Source organism: Parasteatoda tepidariorum, chromosome 2, assembly GCF_982258835.1.
Source record: "Parasteatoda tepidariorum strain Cologne lab strain chromosome 2, Ptep-v5.0, whole genome shotgun sequence".
In the NCBI taxonomy this organism is placed as follows: domain Eukaryota; kingdom Metazoa; phylum Arthropoda; class Arachnida; order Araneae; family Theridiidae; genus Parasteatoda; species Parasteatoda tepidariorum.
In genome coordinates, this window is record NC_141756.1 from 49,457,220 (window position 1) to 49,480,843 (window position 23,624).

Sequence of the window (23,624 nt, forward strand, 5' to 3'; positions counted from 1 at the left end):
TTATGTTAGATTCATTTTTAGCCAATATGCTAAAATTTTATATAAAAATGCTAAAATAAATCTAAATATCTTTGCATTTTTACTGAAGTATTTAAACAGTATATTAACACCTTTCTTAAAATTCCTACTATTGATTCTATCTATACAGCTATAGGGAAATATTTATTAAGCAAGAGAAAATTCTGTGTCATGAACAAATATAATATATATATATATATAACTTTAAGAACTGCAAGAAATCTTGTTATTAAGTAAAATTTTAAATTTGTTTAATAAAAAAATTAAAGTAAAAATAGAATCTAAAATTCTTATATACAATTTTCGAGTAATATTTGTGATAAATATATAAAAAAAATGAATAGTTGTTAATGAGTTGTGTGATACAATTAAAGACACTAGAAATAATATATTGCTCGTATTTTACAACAATAAAAATCAAATAATTGATTAAAAAAATAACCATTTTTTGCATACAGATTAGAAAAAAGCGCATTGGTTTTGTTAGCTTTTGTGTAATCTATGGTATCAAAAGAAGAGAAATTATTTTTTAAAAAAATTGTGTATGATTGTAGCAGTTAGAAATCTATCTTTAATTTCTAAATACTTATTCTCACACTTGTTAAATATTTTTACAGGGGTAGGCTCAATTCATATTTATTAACAAAAAATGTAAATGAAAATTAATTCTCCAACAATTAAACCAAAATATACCAAACCTGATAATCTAACTTTTTTCCAGTATCATTCATTTTTTGTTGAATGAAGGTTTCTTCAACAGCAGTCTGCCATGCAAGAAAGATAGAATCTTGATACTCTGAAAATAATTATTCAAGTTAAAAGTATTTTTAGAAAAAATATTATTGAATACTGCCTTGCAGAGTTTTTAATAGGCTACATAACACATGATTAATTTTCATTGTTAATTACATTATAACTAGTTTTTTCCCTGTTTTCTCAGATTCTTTTTTTATTTTTAATATTTATAATTAAGTATACATAGCATTACAATATAGCAAATTTATTGAATAAATTGGATTACATTTCACAAATTATACAAAATTAATTTACAGGTTACAGAACGCAATAACACTGACAAAAATCAACAAGAAAAAATTCAACAGACATACAATGAGAATTTAATGTTACACAGTAAAAATCAGAGAAAAACAAATTTATGCAAAAAATCTTAAGAAATCAGAAGAAAAAAACATAAATTACTGTGGTTTCTCAGTTAAATAATTTAAAAAATATATATAAATAGTTTATCAACAAAAAACTACCAAAAACCATTTCTTTGCAACAAAATTTTATTAATTTTCATTATAATTTGAATTCTAGTACTATTTGCTATTAACAGTAGAAAAAATAAAACTTTTTTTAAATTATGGCTTAAATTTAAATTACAATCATAAAATTAGACTTGCATTTGCTTTCAGATGCATTCCATGCCAAAAGCACAGAAAATAGTAGTACAACAATAAATCTTAATATTTGCAATTTTAAAAAAAAAAGTATGATAATATGCAGATTTGAAAGCTTTTAACTTTCACCTCAACTATAAGTTCAAAATTGTAAGCACCTTTAAAACTATAGTCCATTCCACCTTAAGTTGGCACTGGAGAGAAAGGTAGGTAGACCGGATTACATGGAAACTGGGTTACTCTTTAAGTCAGTACGGGATGAGGTAGCAACAAAGGGAGAGAAAGTGGCCAGTATTGGCGTTTAAGAAAGCAAAATGCCGAATTTTTTTTTTTTTAAAACCAAGAATCGTACTGAAATTTTGTACAGAATACGGAAAAGAGCACGATTTTTTAAAGCATTTCTCATAATTATTGTTTTAAGATACTAGTTGTAAGCTGATTTCCTAATTAGTATTTAAAAAGCAGATTTTCTTATTATGATTTTTTAACTAAACGAAACTAATTTTAAACAGAAAAAAATATATATATTTAAAAATATTCTTTTTTGCTGAAATCTAAGTAAATAAAAAAATCAATGCATAGATGCGCAAAAATACTTTGTTTTAAATATTTATTTTTATATTCTTATTCTTATTTTTTGTAGATTAATGTACATTAATTTATCCCACATTGGTGATTTGTTGGGGAAAGAAAAGTCAGCATAGGCTGGAAATTATGGATCATGAAAAAGATCATACTTATGTTTTATAATACTTACTATTTTTTTTTCTTATTATAATTTTTTAATTAAACGAAACTAATTTTAAGCAAAAAAAATATATTTAAAAAGATTCTTTTTTGCTGAATCTAAGTAAAAAAACCCGAAATGCATAGATGCGCATAAATACTTTGTTTTAAATATTTATTTTTCTGTGCTTATTTTTTGTAGATTAAAGTACATTAATTTATTCCTCATTGGTGTTTTGTTGGGGAAGAAAAAGTCAACATAGGCAGGAAATCATTGATCATGAAAAATATCATACCTATGTTTTTTTTAATATTTACTGTTCTTTTTTTTTATAAATTAAAAAAATTTTTTCAGAAGAGTTTTTTTTTTTTTATACTGTAAAATTTATTTTTTTTCTGAAATATATTTGCTTCTAAGAGACAAAAGAACTTACTTGAAAAAAATATTTAGTATTATCCATTTGGGGGGGGGGCGTACTGTTTGTTCGTCCCCCCCCCCATGTTTTCAGCTGCCATATCCCACCCTCTTAGACTCAACAGGAACTCTTTGAATAACATGATAACCACCTATTCTGGTGGTTATCATGTTATTCATTTAATATTTTAGCAGTTGACAGTTCCTTCTACAAACTCTTTGTGTGGTAGCCCTGAATTGAATTCAATCCACAATTTCTCATCAGGCGAAATTCTACTTGGATGGGTAGAGGCGCATTTCTTTAAAAGAAAATACATATTTTGAAATATCAGAACTTTACTTTACTTTTCAGAACCTTTGCAGGTGATAGGAGGCTTAAGAGAAAAATCCGTATAATTTGTTATTTAAGTACAGTAGAATTAGTTAGTCTCGAAATATTTTGTCAGATACTGAAATATCTTAATACTTTCTACATAAGAGAAAGGATTTCTCAGCTTTTTGAGCTTTGTATTTCAAAAATAATTATTAAAATATTGATTAGTTTAAATTAACCTTTTGATGTTTAAAAAAATTAATGATTCAGATTTTGCGTCTTTTTTGAAATTATTTCAATTCCTATACATTTTATTAGTTTATAACTAACGAATTAACACTTCTATTATTGAAATTGTATTTCAGATAATATTTAAAAGTCCCTTTGATTGAACAAACTAAAAATCTTAAATTTTTACATTATTTAAGTTCCTATAAAAAGCGAATTGTACTTCAGAACTAAACATGGCGCAAAAGACGCAAAATTTGAATCTTTATAGAGATCGAATAAAGCGAAAACAATTTTTTCTTTTGTCGTAAAAAAATAATAATAAAATCACATGTTGAATTAGCTACACAGCAAATATGCTCAACTGTCATCAGTTTAATAATATTCACCTGTCTATTGGGGCAATTGGGGTGTTTTTTTTCCATTTATTCTGAGGGGAAAGAATTTTTCATTAAATATTGTACAGATGAGGTTAATATTTAGAAAATTAAATAATCAAATACAAAAAAAAAAAAAAACGAAATAAGAACTGCACAAGAGATAGGACACTTAAGCAAAGCCAAGGCGAATGGAAAAGCTGACTGACCAGTGTAGAAACATAGCCAATGAGCCAATTCCTTGTCCTTGAAAACTAATTCAGCGCCAAACTAAAACACCTCCTTCTTCTTTGTACATTCGCTTTACTGAGAAGGTATTTTTAAGTTAAATACATTTTAACGAGAAAAACTTCTAATGAATGTTTCAAGATATACTTTTCTTACTATGCAACTTTTATTTATATTTGTACGCACATTTAAACTGCAATTAATTCCAAAATAGCGAAGAACTACTTTTCAAAGGCGGAGCATTACATTTCCTACCTTTCTCTCCAGTGCCAACTTAAGGTGGAATGGACTATAATTCATCCACATATTTTAATAAAAATTTGATACTTCAAAACAATTACAACATGTTAGACAGTTATTAAATTTTATTAACTTTTGTTATTTATTAGAACTTTTGTATTATTTGTTGCAAAATAATTGAAAATAATAGGTTTTCTAATTATGATTCAAATAATGATTTCAATTTCTACTAGCATGAAACTTTACCAATATTTACTTGTCATACCAACCGTACATTGTTAGGTCAAAAAAAATAAAATACTCATTCTAAATTATAATATTTGCAACACAAAATAAGTAAAGTTTACATACTAAAAAAAGAGCAACTTAACTTTTGATCTTGGCACTGTATTATCAAATACTAAAATGCAATCTTAATGATTTAAGGGCCTAAACCTAAATATACGAATTAACTTGTGTATACCTTTTTTTAAGTTACGAATTAGACGGGGGGGAAAAGACATATTTTCTCTGAAGAAAATCTTTTTTGATAAATTTGGTATCTTGACCCTCAAAATATGAAGGGTAACCACAATTTGATCTGGAAAATATGAAGGTTAAAGTTTTAAATGTTAAAATGGTTAAAGTTTTGGCCAATTAATGCTAATATCCCTTTTTTTTCAAACTGAATAGAATCAAAGAGGTCAAATTTTCATATTTTGCGAGATATTTGATCGATTTTTAATAAATTTTCGATTTGTCTTTAAAAATTACACAAGTTAAAAATAATCTAAAAAATTTACAAATCTTAGAATTCAAAATATTTTTGATCATCATTAAAATAAACAATAAAAAGTAATAAATAGTAATAAAAATTTATAATTTAATAATCTTTAAAATAATATTTTTGGATAAACAAATTTTAAACTTATGGACAAAAAATATTTGACTTTCTAAATAGTTCCAAAGATATAGTGAAATACCTAAAAACAGATATTAACGCTAGGGCGATAAAAGTTTCAACTGCTCTCTGGATTTAACTTTTAGGACCCAGAAGTTCCAAATTCCGGTCATGCCTTGCATTTTGAGAATCAAGAATCCAAGTTAGTCAGAAAAAAAGCATATTTAATTTGAAAAAATACAATTTTGTCTCTGAGTTGGTAACTAAAGACGTTGTCTGCACAAATATTTCAATATATTTAGGGGTTAGTGTCAAGAGTCATTCAGATTTCAGCTTAATATGTGAAAATCCAATTATTAGATAAAAAGTACAAAGATGTTCCGTTTTTTAATTTGCACACTGTATAATTGCACAGTGATCTTGAACTCTTCAACTATAAATCAAACATTTCTAAACACCTTTTGGATTTTATGCCCTATCAAATTTTCTTAAAATATTGATATGGCAAGGTATTTTGTTTACAAAAAAAAAATTTTAAAATCAAAATAAAGTTAGAAATTCTATTTTTAAACAGATATTTTAATTAATTTTATTCAGCACTTTTTATTTATAATTTTCACTATCAGTAATAAATTAATCAAAATTTTTGCAAATATTTTTTACTTTAAAATAATTATAATAGCATAGAAATAATAAATTTAAAATAACCAATGAATAAGCAATATTAATTGCTTTTTTATATATTTACTTTTCATTCATAGACATCTCACACCTAAAGAACAAAAAGTTCTTAGGTTATTTTATAAATTACAAATCTGTTATAAAATAAGGTACACGGCCATGAAGATTTGGAAATCGTTAGTTCAGGAGACTTTAACTAATGGTTTAAATTTTTTATGATCCTTCAGCTTAATGCCGAATCAAATTTTAATTAATGACAATACATTAGCAATAAATATATATACCTGCATATATCTTCACACTTAAGTTAGAAATTAAGTTCTTAAGTAGACACTTTAATAAATTTTATCCATAAAGCATAACCTCCAGTATTTTCAATATTTTAACAAATAATTTAACATGTTTAAGAGTATTTTTTTTACATAAAATAATAATGTCTCTTAGACAAACAATGAAAAAGCAATTAAATTGATGTTTATATTTACTTGTTTCAATGTGAGGACCATTTACTCGATACTTCAGATCGTTATTGAAGGTACTCTCAAAATCCTTGAAACCATACCTTATTTTATAGTCAAGAGAGTCTGGAAATTGCTTCAGATCAAGTGCAAAATTGTTGAAAACAGTTCCTATCAAACTGATTTGTTTATTGACGCTTCGTTTATACAGACAATATGATTCTAAATCTTTCTCAGAATTCTCAGAATGGAGAGCTAAAAATAAATTTTGTTTAAATAATTATTAAAAATAATTTTGAAAAATATTTGACAAAAACATCATTACAGCCTAATACATTTTTTTTAAATATAGAATAATTTTCTGATCACATGTAATAATTCTAACCTTCTAAATGATCAGTTTAAAAATGCCTGGTGCAAACAAGTGGTCGTTTCTTCAAATAGGGAATGATTACACTTGATTTATGTTTATGAAGAGCTTTTTTTTTATTTTATTACTTATTAGAACACCCAACTGAAACCTATCACTCCAATACAGCATTAAAGTTAAAAATTTTACTTCATTTCTCAGAAAAGCACTTTAAAAAGCATTAAATGTTTATGTGATATCAAAAAAAATGCTTGAAGTGGAGAGGCATGGCATTTGATAGCAGAGGATTTAAAGAAATCATTAAACCCCTTTTTTATATTACTAAACAAATAAACTTAAAACATCTTGTAATCCTTTTGAATGAAAAACATAAGAAGTATCACCTTTTAGATTTTTATTCTCAATGATCATGATGGTGTATAGTACTCATAAGAAAAGAAGATAAAAGATATGGCATCATTTGCAAAAATCTATGCATTCATTATGCTTAAAAAGATAATATGCTTGTAAAATAGATAAATGATATAATGTATAGAAATCAATACCTTTCTCTATGTTTAAATGGATATAATGTACGTAAAATCGATTAAGGATGTAATGTACAAAAATCTATGCATTCATTATGCTTGAAAGGATGTAATGTTTGTAAAAAAGATACAGGATATAATGTTCAAAAGGACAATAAATGAAGCATTCAAAAACTTAACTTGTTTACTCTTCTTTTTAAATGTCAGTCCCCTTGATGTAGCGACATGCAGAATTCTCATATTTTCTGAGGTAGTTCTTGTTCATACATTACAGTTAATTTATAAATTCTAACAAGCAAAAAATGTTTCTTTAATTATTTAAAATATTTTTTCTTAACCTTACCAGTTAATAATTCAAATATTGTTCAAGTTCTTTAGATATTTTTATCAAATATGGGCAAAGTATTCAAATGTATCTCATTCTAGCATTCTTAACATAAAAAGCTGCACACTGTCATAATGTAATTGCATTAATAATGATATTAATACATAGTACTAATGATTACTAACTACATTTTTGAGAATTTCTATCTGCTAGGCACAAGTCTCACTAAACACAACAAATAAATCAAATATTTTTTATATTACAATCTGGCAACATGTTAAGAGCCTAAAATGTTATTGTCTTTTCTTTTAACCTTCATGATGTAGCAATGATGAAACAAAAAATTCATGTATAGGCTGCTTATAAGACATAGATCTATAAAGAACTTATTATTACTTAAAAGGTTTAGCTGCTAGCTTATTTCTTTCTTTCAACAGGATGGATGAAAATTATTAAAATTAACTGCACTACTATAATGTGCATCCTTTGAGGACTCAACATAACACGCATTTGAGGATTTAAATTTTTTTTATAAGGCTACAATGATTTTTCCATAACTGTACATAACTGCTAAATAAAAAACTTTAAATAATGATTTTTCTTCTTACTTTTTTTAAAGAAATAACGAATAACATGCCTTAGAAATACTGTTACATGGTGTAAATTTTTTAAATTTGAGTTAAAACTAAACTGCTAAGTTTGTACTGGCTTTAACTAAGTTTAAGCTATAACTTCTAGAATAATTTTTATAACAGTGGGATTATATTTGTTATTAAACTATTGTAAAAGTTTCGTTCTGAGAATGCTTTAATGAATATTATTATTAAGGATTATTGCACTTGCAAGTGCTAATAAAATTTTTTTAATTGTTTAAAATACTTTATGAATCAAAACCCAATTTAAATTTCGCTAAATACATCTACAAAATAACACCTATAACACCCAAAATAATTTCAGCTAAAATAATTCAAATTAAATTTTAAATTAAAAAAAATACTTAGCAATTTTAATAAAATGGTGCAACTAAAAATGTTTTTGCACTTGCTTTCCTCTTTTTGTTCTTAATTCAAAGCATAAACACTGATTATTTTAGAAATTTTAACTTTGAAGCCTTCTTTATGTACACAAATGATCTTGAATGATGTCATCAAAAAAAATTTTTATATTTTAATCCAGACATTTGTTTAGCTCATTGCAAATCTTTAGTAATTCACAGTTCCTGACTATTTTTATATTTTATACTTAAATGTGAAAAATGTTTGCACCACTAAAATTATGCTTACAAACAATAAATGAAAATATATTTTCAAAACATGAACTTACTTATATTTCCAGAGTAATTAGCATTAACAGTAAATCTTTCAACGACACTTTTCATAAAGTTATCAATAACATCATTTGAAGGAGCATAAACAAGCTCTAAAGTGTAATTTTTAATTTGTTTAGATTTATATGGAGAGAAGGGTGAGTAGAACGTAGCATTAACATGTCTCGATTTGGGCATTTCTTCCCAATCATAATTTTGAGAACTTGGTGAAGATGTTTCTGATAGAATTATAGGAAGAATGCATGCTAATAAAACAGGAATAACAAGTTCAAATACTGTATAAATGTAATGGCGTTTTCGCAGCAACAATCCTTTATACAATAATATTACAAACTGATGAAAACCGTTGATTTTCCCCATTTTCAAAAAATTTTTCTCTGAAAAATAAAACAAAGGTAAAGTATAATAAATATAATAAGAAGGTATTTTTATTAAAATCATTAATCTTAGAGGAGAAAGAACTACTTAGTAATTTTTAAAAGAAAGAAAACTTAAAACAGTTTATACTATTTTAGTGACATTAATAAAACAAATTTATAATTTATTCCAGTTTAGAAAAGAATTATTCTGTAGTCACAAAATAAGAAAAAAGCAGAAATATTTGAAAATTTTAATAGTACAAAAATAAGTTTAATTTTTTAACAAGAGTAAAGTTATTGCAATTTAAAATCCAAAACATTAAAAGCTTATGTTAACCAAAATAGTTTTATTAATTTTGAATAATTCAAAATTTATATGCAATTTCGAGACTCAATAAAAAAGTAATCAACGAATTACCTAAAGATTTTGATAAAATCTATATTTGGGTCAATATCTATTGCACAGAATTGTTTTTATTTATTTATTTATTTTGTATAATTTCAATCAAATTCCAGAAAACAAGCATTTTTCAACTTTGTTAAAATAACATTATAATATTAATATTTAATTTTAAATTTGCTCCTGTAGCAGCATTTTTATTTTGCATAACTTTAAAATAGTATGTCCTATTTACATCAAATTGTTATTTAGACAAAACAATTATTAAATTAAAAAATTATTAAATTTAAAAAAATATGGAAAAAGTACACTTGTAAGAAATAGGCTTTTTCATACCCAAGTGGAAAACTATTTTTTAATAAGAATCAAACATTAAAACAGTTTGAAATTGTAATCTAGTTGAAATAACAGTTTTGATATACAAGCCAGTGTTTTCACTACAGCGTGAGAACCTCGCATATTTTTTCTTTTCTGGCATTAAAAAATTATTACCACGAGAAATTCGCGCATTCTATAAATCAATTTCAAAATTCGCGAATTTCTCACATTTTCGTAAAAAGGCGTTCGAATTACGCCATTTAGAATAAAATCCGTTTCTCTTTTCTTCCTAGATCTTTCATTATTTTCAACATCTGCCCATTATCTAGCTTCCCTATTTACCAGTATTGTTCAAAACCTTTTCGAACAACAGAACACAACCACAGAACCCCTTTCAGAACACATTTCTCTGCAACCACGTGTTAACCGTAGGTTAGGTTTCTTTATGTAAGATGTTCAAATTTTTTATGTGCTAATGTAAGATGGACAAATACCTTGTAAAGGCAAAATCTTCTATGATGATGCACCAAAAATATTCAATGCTTTCAAAAATAGAAGACGTTAAAAATGTATTATAATTAAAGAAATTTTTTTTTCAAGAGTTTTTGTGTTTTTTTAGTTTTTAGAAATCTCACTTAAGTTTTTGAAATCTCACCCCGTTTTTGAGAAAGGGTGAGAAATGCTCACCCATTTTTTTCTATGATGAAAACACTGCAAGCTATTTAACACATAATTTTTAAATAAGAGAAAATTAAAAAATAAAAATTGGGAAGGACAATAAATTCAATTAATTTCTTAAGAAATCAAAAAAAAATATTTTTTTGTTTCTTTTAATGTCCTGCATGAAGAATTATAGTAAAATTTAATTTTATAAACACCATTTAATTAAAAACCACAGTTACAAATAACATAAAAGCTACTAACTTTATAATCAAATACTTAATACTTTTAAGTATAAACGCACAGAAAACTCCTAGATAATATGCAAAGGGTATTTAAGGGTATTGTAACGTATCATAAGCTATATCAAGAACTATTCAGTTTTTCTTTTAAATAAAAACTTTTATTAACAAACACAAACATTAAGAAATATGCAATACCCGTAACGGGATAGTGAAAACATCATAAACAACTAGAAAACCCGTAACGGGATATAAGGAAACTCAAATTCCACAATAAAACTAATCTAAAAAGAATCAACAACTCTGTCGTTCTAAATATTGACTTCTAATTTAATCGTCTGCTTTTATTTTTTCTTTAATATTTTTAAACTTTACAACTCCTCTCCCCTTGGAAGAACTTTTCCATAGAAAACAGGGGAAAAGTTTATTATGAACTTTTTTGTGTCCTCTAAAACTTTAGGTTGAAACCAATGCATTATGTTATAATCAAAACATTTCACTTTTAAATTTAAATTTTCTAATTGTCAAATTAAATGAAAGATACAATTTTTACATTAGAAGTGATGTACAATAATTAACTTTAAAACTTAAAATTTCTAAATTATTTTTAGACTCTTGCAGTAAACATTAATAGACAATTCACTTGTAACTCAATTTTGATATCAAAGTAAACTATTCGAAATAAAATTAGAATGTAAATAAATATTATAATTTAACTTCACACAAAATAAATACAAATTAACATAACTATTTACATATATACAATAATATCTAAAAACTGAAGCTAACCAGATTTTTTTTCAAAGTGCTTATTTTTTTTTTATCTTGGTATAACTATTTATTTTTTTTAATCCAAACAATATACTTAAGATTTTTAAGCTTCACATAATTAGATTCTACTCAATCTTGTTAATATTTATATGCATAAAAAAATAACATATTTAAGAACACTAGCACTTTTCTCTACAAACAAATTCGCTTAACACCTATGTTTCATTTTCAATATAATCATTTTTAAACACTTTCTTAAATTAAATTTAACTGGTTCAATTTCAAAAACTTCAATACATTTTTATTTTATATTTCCACCTTAATTAAAGCTTTAATTCAAATGTTAATAGCAACTGTTTTCTTTACGAGTTAATTTTTTAAAAAAAAGTAAGTCATACATATGAATAAAGAAATATGACTAATCTGAACAAAACATCACAACATACTGTTTACAGTTAAATAAACAAGATTTAAAGCAAAGCAAAAGAATTAAAGAAATAGCCAAAAATATCTTATTAATTAAATAAAAATCACTTGAAGTGAAATAATTTATAAAACCTATCTTGAATACTATTTTAACTGTTTTAGTTTTATAGTTTAATAACAAAAACGTATATCTTAATTATCGTTTTACTTTACTACTATCGTTTGGTGATTTAAAGAGCATACTTTCATCATTATTTTTACTTTTACTCTTAAAACGTTAGCCAAATTTGGGGTAATTGGCGAATTTCGTAGTGCCATGATTTCTTTTGTTTTGTAGATGTCAATATTCTTTTACCAGTTTTTTTTCTCACCACAATTCTTTTCCTAAACTTCCAGTTCCACTGATTATTTTCTTGGCAAATTTTAATAACTCTGTGAAGCACACTAGATTTCTGTTTCTTGCACCGATGATTGAACTTTTCTTTCAATCTTACTTTATTAACACTGTAATTTTTCCAATATGGCACATATCTTTTGCACTTATACTTGGTTGCTTTGGTTCCATGATCAAAATTACATTTGTCTCTGAAAAGTTTCATCTTTACTTTTATCCGCAAAAACTTTAAGCTTCCTTGAAATCGATTCTTTTTTTGTTTCAATCGTGCATCGATGAATTTGTGATCAAAATTATTTGGCGACCATTTTAGTTTAACTCTTTGGGTGACGCTAATTCTATCAAAGTTCTTTTTTCTTTTCATTTTGGCATTGATTTTTCGCCATTGGCTCCTTTTCTGGACACTTCCATTCATAACAAAGTTCTTATGAAAGATTTTTACTTGTTTAGCATCTGCTGGAGTTTTCTTTCTTGAACAAAATTGTTCATTCCTACGTGTCAAGTTAACCACTTTGGTTTCAATTTTATCTTTTGTACTATTTGATACTCTTTTGCTCGAAAATATTTTCCGTTTCTCTATGACTAATGCTTTACTTCCCATTTTGTCACCAACAATCTCTGGCAAACTTTTGCTGCCTTTATTAGAATCAATCTCCATCATTTCTTCCATGACTGATGATTCAGTACTAACATGGTTTTTAGTAGATTTTATTTCCGAAATCCTTTTAATTCTTGCATTTCTTTCTTCTTTCTGGCAAACTTTTTTATTTTCAACCAAAATTATTTCACAATTTTTCGTCGAATATGTTTCTGCATATGATGTTTCTTTCTGGCACTTTGGCAGTGCTATTTCTTCTTCTACAATTTCTACCACAAAACTGACTCGATTGGCTTGGCAATCATCTTTTTCTTCATTTTTCAACTCAACTTTTTCTTGAATGACTTGATATTCCTTTTCTTCTACCACCTTTACTATCTCTATAGAAACTCCATCGAACAATTCATCTTTTGATACTGCACTTTTTATTTCTGTGTTTAGTACACATGGACTAATTTCCAATATCATATCTATTTCTGCTCCTACTATTTGGCTCTGTTCCTTCCGATCATCTATAAAAATATTTCTAACACTTTCCATAATGTTTTCGTCAAATTTTTCGAATTCCTTACGAAAATAAGTTTCATTTCTTTTTCTTTTATTCTCTTCAAAACTTGGAGAACTCCAATTTGACACTTTTTCAAAAATATTTTCTTCCCAATCTATAATCAACTTCTTATTTACTTTCGTAATTGGTTCCATTTCTTCAGGTACAACTATTGGTGGGACTATTGTTCTTTTGGAAGTCGATTGGCTTCTTTCAGAATTACTCTTGGCAACATTTCCAGACTTAGTGCCACTTAATTTACCGATATTAAGCCAACTAGATTCTGTGTCCTTCGAAGTAACTGTTGTTTCAATAAAAGAATTTGGTACTTTTCTGGAAACATTTGGCGATATATTTTTATAGTCGGATTTAGGATTGATATATTTCAGACTTCTATCATAATTCTCTTTTCTATAATCCAACTTATTCCGCAGAGTAGTACCAATATTTTGACTTGAAGGGCCACTTAATTGGGCACTAAGCCTTAATTTCTCGAGTTCAAATTGGCGTTCTTCTTGTTTTTGCCGTTCTTGGCGTAGTTTTTCTTTCTTTTCTTCTTGGCGTTTTCTTTCTTCTTTTTCTTCTTGGCGTTTTCTTTCTTCTTTTTCTTCTTGGCGTTTTCTTTCTTCTTTTTCTTCTTTTTCGATACGATTTTCTTTAATTGCTTCTAATATTTCTTTAACTAGATTCACTTCGTAATTTTCAGATTTTTTTATAAGATTTATCAACTCACATACTGTAACATTTTCAATAATAGTTTCGCCCACTTCCTTGCATAATTCTACCAAATCACACTTTTTTGCTCGTCCCAAGAAAGCCATAAGGAATAATATTTGGAACACAATTCCTTTAAATCAAATGGTAAATCGATCCCACCGCTGCCACCAATTTAATATAGCTGTAACGTATCATAAGCTATATCAAGAACTATTCAGTTTTTCTTTTAAATAAAAACTTTTATTAACAAACACAAACATTAAGAAATATGCAATACCCGTAACGGGATAGTGAAAACATCATAAACAACTAGAAAACCCGTAGCGGGATATAAGGAAACTCAAATTCCACAATAAAACTAATCTAAAAAGAATCAACAACTCTGTCGTTCTAAATATTGACTTCTAATTTAATCGTCTGCTTTTATTTTTTCTTTAATATTTTTAAACTTTACAGTATTTCCAACTAGATATTTTTAACACATATTTTATTTCTACATATTTAATCATAAAATCAATAATTATAATCAATGAAATATAAGTAAAACATTTTTAAGAATAAATTTTCATCTAACAATAACTTAATTTCTATTTATAAATTTAAGAATTATATTTAATTTTAAAAAAATGTTTGATAAAGCTTTACAGCCTTTCTAATATTCTGAACTTAAAGTTATGAAAAAGTAAGCATTTTAAAGCTCATATTTTATTATAGAATATTTATTTTTAAAAAAGAAAAATTAAAAATTTTCAACTGCATAACTTGAAATTGTGAAGGATGAGTTACTTCCTTTTTCACATTGTCATAGCTTTAAAGTATCGTGCTTAAGAATAAGAAAATTAATGTTATGGTAAAAAATCATTTTGTATCACTTTATTAAATTATTTGTTATATTATTATTTATTATATCATTATTTATTATAAACAAAATTAATAACTGAAATATTTAAAGAAAATACATTAATATTAAAAAAAAATGATTGAAAATAAATTTTTAATAAGAATTAAACCAGTTGAGAAAAGACTTAAAGCATTTTTTATATGTAGTTATATTTTAAAACAGGATAGTTCAAACATTAAAAATATTACAAAAACACATAATTCATAAATAAATGAACATATTTTTTAAAAAACAATATAACAAACTAAAATCCACAAAAAAATTAATGTAGTATAATTTTTAAATTCTTTTTAAAACTGCAAAAAATTATAGGAAACTAATTTTTTTAAGAAAAAAAATAAATGTGAAAAATGTTCAACTGTCTTGTACAATATTAAATTTCATTTGCTTTAATTTAAACTATTCTTTTAAGATTTAGCACTAAATAATTGCATTGGTCATTTTTAGTTTCTTCCATTTCACCCAGTTTTTCCACTTTCTTCCACTGTTCTGGAAGAAATAGGTTATATCCAGACAAAATGTGAACTCCTAACAATAAAACTCCTTTAGCTCATATAAAAGATTTAACATGATAGTTAAAAAACTAATCATGTTAACTTCAAATTAATTACCATGGGCATTGAAACTACACATTAAAAAGCAAAAATTGAGGAACACCAAGGTTATGAAATCATTAAAAATTAACAACATACCATTTTGGTAATTGAAAAAAATATCGAAAATATCATGGAAGATAAACAATAAACATAATCATCGACTGAAAGAACATTAAAAATTAACAAGTCTATTAGCTAAATGATAATAGAATTGATAATGAGAAACACCACACCTAATTCAGGCAGATAGGAAAAAGAAATTACATACAGTGCAAAAATGTAAATTAATGATTCTAATAAAAGAGAAATCACTTTCTGAATAAGTTTTCCTATCATTTGCTTATAATTTATCTAATTATTATCCATTTAATGTTGCTTAGTGATAATGTGCAAAATATTTACTTGTTATACAAATATTCTTAAGTGTTACCTCACAAATAAACTAAGTCATGAAACATCCTTCTTCATTCTAATGCTGAGTTTGAGTGTTAGGAAATTGTCATAGTGTCGTCAGAAAAAGATAGTTACATAAAATGCAAGGAAAGATGGATTTTTAAAAAATTTTCTGATAAAAACTAAATTTTATTCAGTTGTATTTCTGTTTAATAGTCATGCTATTTTAATTTCAGTTATTTTATTACACTACTCTCATTAGCAACTAAGATAAAATACTAAATATTATACTTCAACAGATTTTCAACCCTCTATTGATTGATTGATTTCCTGAACACAACTAATTTTTTATGGTAAAGGTATGAAGAATTTTCAAGAAATTATTTCCATAATTATGATGAAAAAAAACTCTATAATCATATTAGCAATATAATAATTTAATATGTCACACAAATTATTGGATAAATATAAATTTAATATCAAAATTAAAAAGACTTGCATTTTAAGAAAATAATAGCTAATTCATATTTTTAACTTTTTGCAAGATACATAAAATAATAAATAGAAATTAAAGCAAAAACTTTTGTAAAAGATGAAATCTTTATCTAACTAAATCTTTTAAAAATCGTAGATGTACTATAATTTTTTTCAATCTTAAAGTTACAGTACAAACAATATCATAGTTATTATCTATTAATATCAATTGTTATTTCAATTTTTGACATTTCAGTAATGAGGTGATTTCTCTTCAGAAATTATATTGCCTAAAATAATTTTACATAAAATTAAAGATTGCTTTTTTTTTAAAAAATACTCAATACTTTTTGCTTACATATTCATAAATATTTACATATAATAATTATTAATAACATATATAAAAATTGGAACTTTATTTTATATTCCAGATATATATAAACTGAAATAACAATACATTTTTAAATAAAAATTACGTCTTTCACAAAGTTTTAACTATGGTGTATTGATTTTAATTCCATATTATGAAACAGCAGACATCATTTTATAATTTTTTTTATCATCAGCTAAAACTATAGATTTTTGATGGTTTATATCAGATTTTGACTTCAAAAAGTCAACAATGAATCCATGTTATAGGTAAATCATTTTTGTTATACAAAAACATCATATTGTCTTCTTAACACCAAAAGCCTATTTTTAAAAAGACAAATCAATTTTTAAAAACCTAAAAGTGAGAATAATAAAATATCATCTATCAGATTAAACTAAATAAATGACAATTAAACACCTAACATTAAACTAAATATTGGTTAACTTTGTTTCATGCCGAAGAAATTTTTTTTCATTCATTCAAATTGCTGATTTTATTAGAAGTTAAGTATTAAGTAATGTATTCAATATAAACATAACAAACAGGACATACTTAACAATGGAGTCTTTAATGAGTCATCTGTTTCCGAATCAGAACCTGAATTAAAATACACATTAAATCAATTATAAGAAAAAACTTCATTTAGATATAATTTTCAAACTTTATTACAGTAAACTTATTAGTAAATAAAATAAACTGAAAAAGAAAACTAATTTTCCTGGCAATCATAGTCTATTTCTAAACGAATTTAAAAATTGACAAAAGTTCTTATTATCTTTTTAATCTTCTTATCTGCGATTCATCCTAACCTGCTCCTAAAAGTAAAATTGTCCTGTAAGAAATTCTACTACTCATCTCATAAATCTTTCTTACAAGAAGACTAAGAATATTTCCATAATGAAATCTTGGGGTGACATTATTTTAATAGTCCTTTTAACTTCTTCTAAAGCCAACAGCTACCAAGATGGGTGTATACTAAGAAATAAAAATTACTGATTTCTCCAGAAAGATAGTATTAAATTATATTAGTAATTACATTATCAATTTTTCAGATATGCCCTATTCTTAAAGATAAAATATAATACAAAACACTAAAATATGCCCTTAGAGTTGAAAATAAACAATTTTTTTTAATAAAAATAAAAATTATTAAAGACCAATTGTTTTGGATAAAAAATATCAGATTTTAGTCCCTCAAACATAAATTTATTCCTTTTCCTTGCCTTTTTTGTTATTTTAGCCAAATTTCCCGATTTTTCAAAATGGATAAGATTTCTAACTTTTTCCTGTTTTGCAGCCCCCCTCAATCCCCTGGAATGTGTAGCAAAATTGGATGTCTACGGTGCGAAAAGAAAAAACAGAGCACAAGCAGATTTAGTTGGGGCAAAACATTAAATACATGTATAAAAAAATTCTTTTTCTTTATTAATAGTTGAAAGAGTTAATAAGATTATTTCTGAGTATCGAATTACATCATTGCTTTTCCTTCCTACACAAATATTTTATGAGTAAAATTAAAAGTCTTGAATGCTAAAATAACTCTTTTCATGTTCAGAAACTCTTTGTTACAATTATCAATTGATAAAATAATTTTAAATGTGAATATTAATCGATGGATAAAGAGATGGAAAACACACATTTTAAAAAGGAACCCACTTTAAGCAAAAGACTGGACCCACTTTGAAAATCCTTAGTGTCTAAAGCTAAAGTCTAGCATAATCAATATGTTATTGAAAATTTTGAATTATGTAACAAAAAATTCTTGTAACACTTCTGTTTCTCAGCTGCCATTTAATATTGATTTGTCAAAACTACTTTATAAAATAAAAATCCCATCCAAGTTAATTTTTTTTTCCTATTTATAATAATCTATTTTCCTTTATCTTAAGCATTTTCACCTTTAGGTTTGACAGTTTTAATTTTTTAAATTGCATGTGAGACTTGCATTAGTACATGGTAGCAATATTAAGTAATTTTTCCTATAGTTAAAAAATAAAAACACAAATGCATACAACATGCTTAATCAAAGAGTACAATTGATTTTTAAAATTGATTTTAACACAACAAATTTTATTACAAAGCAAAAATTTGTCTAAGTATGTTATCAATGATGAAATTAACATTTTAATCTTAATATATTATAATAATTATAAAATATTTACTCATGAAAATCACTTCTTGATTTGTACCATTTGTGAAAGAACCTATCTACATAAAAATTTTTAAAATTAAAACAATTTCAATTCAAATGCTTATTATTATAAATGAATATTTAAAAATTATTCTTTCTACTACTTGCATGTGCACATTGCCTTGTGATTTTTATTTAAAAAAAATAAAAATAATCTTATTTTTAATTTAAATAGGATTTTTTTATTTTTAAAAAAATACTGTCAGAAATTTAGTTTATATTTGGTTAAATTTTATAAATATAATTAAAAATAAAAAAATCATTAAAAATAAATCATAACAATTTCTAACCATATTGCATTAAAAACTATTTTATAGAAATACATTATGCACATAAATCCCTGATTAAAATGTATAGAAAATGGAAAAGAAGAACAGTAGGGAACCGATTATCCGGAATGGTCGGGACCATCGCTATTCCGGATAACTGATTTTTCTGGTTTTCTGAATCGCTACAAAAAGCCGTTTTTTTTATTGTTAAACCCAACTAAAAAAAAAATCTTTGGAAATAATCTTAAAAATAAGAAAAAACGATGAAGTAATACACTAGTAATGATTATTTCCAAAATGATGGTAAGGTAAACATCTTTAAAAAAAGAAAGAAAAATCGGAAAATCTTATGAGGAAAGAAAAAAAAAATTTTTTTAAATGGCGAGAAAATATATTGAATTTCGTTCCGGTTTTTTGGTTTTCCATGTTTTCTGACTTCCGGATAACGGGTTCTATACCGTATATCTATATTAACAACTGAAAAATTAATGCGAACAAAAAAATTTATCATTTATTTAAAAAAAAAATTAGAAGGCAAAATAAATCGTGTTGCTTTATACCCAACCTAAACTGTAATTTTACAAAATAATTTTGATAAAAATAATGCATAAACTTAACTATTTATTAAGAAGAAGAAGAAAAAAAAAAAGAATCTGAATTTATTTTTAAACAGCTTTCTATGCCTTATTAGTATCATGCCTGATTAGCATTTTCTTTTAATACTATATCTACTTTAAGATTCAAAAAAATATTTACAATATCAAAATAAAATGTGGTTTTGGAATTAAACGTCAAATAACATGATGGTTTTGGCGATTTCCAAAACCATTATGTTATTTGACGAAAATAGTTCACTTTTAAGAATTATTTTTTACAAATATATAAATATAATTATAAAAAAACTATATTAAATTATTTCTTTGTACCTTCTTAGTTAGCCTTCTGAAAAAAAAAACATAAAAAGTTATATCAAATCAAGAGTACAGTAATTTACACACAAAGTATTAATGTAATTTCGTGAAATGGAAACTTATTAACACAGCAATAGATAGTGAATTTTAATACTATGGAAATCAATACAAACTTTTAACCTTTAAACAACCTTACATTAAAATGCTTTATAAATTTTTTAATTCATCTTTTCTTTTCAAAAATAAATTATTTGCTTCAGACCAATACCTTCAAAAATAAATAGTTTACAATATATGTATTGAAAAAACTAAACACCTTAAATTGGTATTTGAAGAAAAGCATAGAAAAAAATGTTTTTAAATTCAATCTGGTTCTTAGCAAGAAGATTCAGATTCAAATTTCTTGATGTGTCAATACGATGCCATTTATTTTTATTATTATTACTAGATTATATTTAAACTATTGATTCCAAATTTTGAAGTTGAAATAAAAAGATAATTTAGCAGGAGTTAAAAGGAAACAGTTAAAAATTTATTTTACAAAAAAAATAATATTTTTTCTCAAATTTCTTTTGAAAAATTGTTTTCTTTTCTTTAGATCATTGCCTTTTAAAAAAACAGTTTGTTTAAATCAGGGTTGGCAAGATTTTGCCGCAGGTGGAAAAAACCATGGTAAATACCGGTAAAAACCGTCCTGGCAAAAACAGGTTTTTGCCAAGCAAATTGGCAAAAAAAGTGGCAAAAACCTATATTCTCCAAGATGAGAGGACAAAAGCACATTTTTTGTACAAAATTATTCCTAAAATTGAAATATATACTATGGATATAAATAATTACAGAAAAATGAACAAAATTATTATTAAATCATAATTAAATGATAATGTAATAATATATCATTTTAGTAGTTTAAAACATTATTGATTGGAAAATTTGTGATTATTCTCTTTTTTCCAGTGAAATGAACTTATTTTAAATTAATATAACTATAATTTAAAGCATAAAATATCTATCAACATGTGTAGTTAATTATTGTACAAATAATAATTTTTTATAATAAATAATAATATTATACAAATAATAATATTTATTTATTTGTAAAAAAACATTTATTTTAGGATTCTAAAATGAAAAGAGATCAAAAACTTTCAATCTTTTAAAAATTATTTCCCTTATATTAATTATTAATATGTTAAAAACAATTTTTTCATGTAATGTATCAAAATTATTATTCCTTATAATTGATTTAAATTTGTTTCAAGTATTTTGTAATAATATTTAATCAGCAATTTAGATAATTTGGCTTTTGCCGGTTTTTACCAGGTTTTTGCCACTGTCCTGGCAAAAAACCCTTTTTGCCGGCAAAAACTCCAACCCTGGTTTAAATCAACGAACTCTGAAGAATAAATAGTTTCCAATACATGTAATGAAAAAACTATAAACTTTAAAATAATTGGAATTTAAAAAAAAGCACTGCAAAAAATGTATTTAAACTTGAATCTGGTTGTTAGTAACTAGTAAAAAAAGGCAGCAGATTTAAATTTTTTGATGTGTCATAGTGATGCCATTTTTTTAATTATTATTATTATATTCTATATTATTGTTCTCAAATTTAGAAATTGCAATAAAAAGACAATTTATGAGGAGTTAAACAGAATCAGTTTAAAAGTAGGTAATTTTAGAAAGGAAAAAAAAAAGTATTTATTTTCTCATTCATTTTATAATTATTCATATCTATTGAGTTCAATAAAATATTATGTTTTCAAAATTTTATCAAGTTTTCTAACATTCAGATTTTAACAGCAAAATTTCGAATTAACAATGTCTTAAAAAAAATATTTTGATACAAGAAGAGAATTTTAGATACATAAAACTGTGGGTATTCTGAAAAAAAAAAAAAAAACTAAATTAACCCAATAAAAAAACCTATCTTCACTTTTATTGATATATCCACCTGAAAGGAATCACAGACTAGCCCAGTTTCACAAAAATTTTATAACTCAGAAATATAGTTCTTTAATAACAAGAATATGCTTAAATCAACACTACAAAGTAGATATTTCAAATATAAAATTGAAGGGAAACGCAGAAAATGCCTTTAAAATGCTTCACAATTACAAATTCATATAATAATAAAAAAATCTGATACGTATCAGCACAACAGCAAGTTAACTCAGTATAAAACCAATCTTCATTTTTAGTAATATAACCAGCTTAAATGAATTGCAGACTTACCCAGCTTCACATAAATTTCAGAACTCATACCTACTTCTTTAATAACAAGAATATGTTTTGATCACAACTATATAGTAGATATTTTAAATAAATGAAGAGAATGTCATTAAAATACTTCACAAATACCACATTCAAAAAATAAAAATTCCGAGCGGTAGGAGCATAATAGATTTTAAATTGATACAATGCAAACAACATGTATTAAAAATCAAAGCATCCGAATGGATATTTTTATCAGAATCCCACACTAATAAATAAATAAATAATGTTCTTAAATAATAATAGTAATAATGATGATGGTAAATAGAAAAAAAATGTTTTTCATGATTTATATTCAAGTAATGAGTAACATTAGCTTCATGTCAAATTTGAGTTTTAAACAAATATAATGCTTCGCATAGCAAATAAAAATAAATTGCAGTTTTAACAGAATGTGAAGGTTATGTAATCGTTAACAGTAATTCTCAATTGTAACGGTGACTCAATAATAAAACGAGCTGATTTCATACCTTTCTCTGAATCAACATCATATCCTTAATCTTCCAAATATTATGTAAACACTGAAAGAGTCCAAACAATTTAATTTTCATATAAAAATATGTTTTATTGATTATAATGTGCGATGAAAAAAATCGATAAACTAACATACATGATTTAAACTACAATTTGGCAGTTGTTTTCATCCAGTGACACTTTCGCTTCTGTAGTTTCGGCTTTGGAAGAGTTAGTCATTAGATTTAAATAAACGTTTCCAGCTAACCAATTCTACCCATTGAGAATTCTTTTATACAAAGGCTAAGCAGACTGCCAGTAATTTCTTTTTTTTTCGGATGCGAGAACCTATTTGGCGAATTTGTCCCAGGTTAATCATATTTTCGATCACATAAAATTTTTTCTCAAGCGAAAAAAATTATGTCATGTTTGAATGCTGCCTATCCCTTAAATTTTACTGGGCCAATTCACATGCGATTTTTCGCATTGCCGAAGAACCGTAAGCTGTAGGAGAACCCTGATTGGTGAGATATATTTTCCCGCGAAAAACTCACCAATCACGGGTTTCCTTTTTCTCTCAACGATGAACAGAGGTGCGGCAGCCGCATTTGGTAAAAATGCTCCTGAGAACGAAAATCACTGCATGTGATCACGTACTTAGATCATTGCTGAGGGGGAATGAAAACCTGACTGGTGAAGCATATTTAACCCTGAAACACTGACCAATCAATCAGGGTCTCCTTTTCGCTCAAAGGCGTTAGCAGGTGCGCGAATCGCATACAGTGTGTATGGCTTACTACATTTACGTTATTTAGCATTTCTAAATGCCAGATAAACTAAGTGA

The 23,624-nt window shown here is 25.3% G+C and overlaps 1 protein-coding gene across 4 annotated transcripts in view; it reads right to left on the reverse strand.

Annotated features, from left to right (window-relative positions):
- The window catches only part of LOC107454939 (phospholipid-transporting ATPase ABCA3), a 65,900-nt gene extending 42,789 nt beyond the window's left edge, over window positions 1-23,111 (reverse strand). Inside the window, exons 1-7 of one of the 4 annotated variants that reach the window (XM_071177510.2) lie at window positions 22,938-23,018; window positions 22,798-22,848; window positions 18,848-18,893; window positions 17,238-17,282; window positions 8,513-8,893; window positions 5,995-6,222; window positions 717-814 (exon numbers count right to left, since the gene is read on the reverse strand). In XM_071177510.2, the coding sequence (XP_071033611.2) occupies window positions 717-814; window positions 5,995-6,222; window positions 8,513-8,893; window positions 17,238-17,282; window positions 18,848-18,893; window positions 22,798-22,818 (819 nt within the window). In that variant the 5' untranslated portion in view covers window positions 22,819-22,848; window positions 22,938-23,018. Of the gene's footprint in view, window positions 1-716; window positions 815-5,994; window positions 6,223-8,512; window positions 8,894-17,237; window positions 17,283-18,847; window positions 18,894-22,797 lie in introns of all 4 variants that reach the window. The other 3 variants (XM_043042671.3, XM_087157300.1, XM_087157301.1) reach the window with 3 other exon arrangements.
- Between the last annotated feature and the right edge of the window lie 513 nt (window positions 23,112-23,624).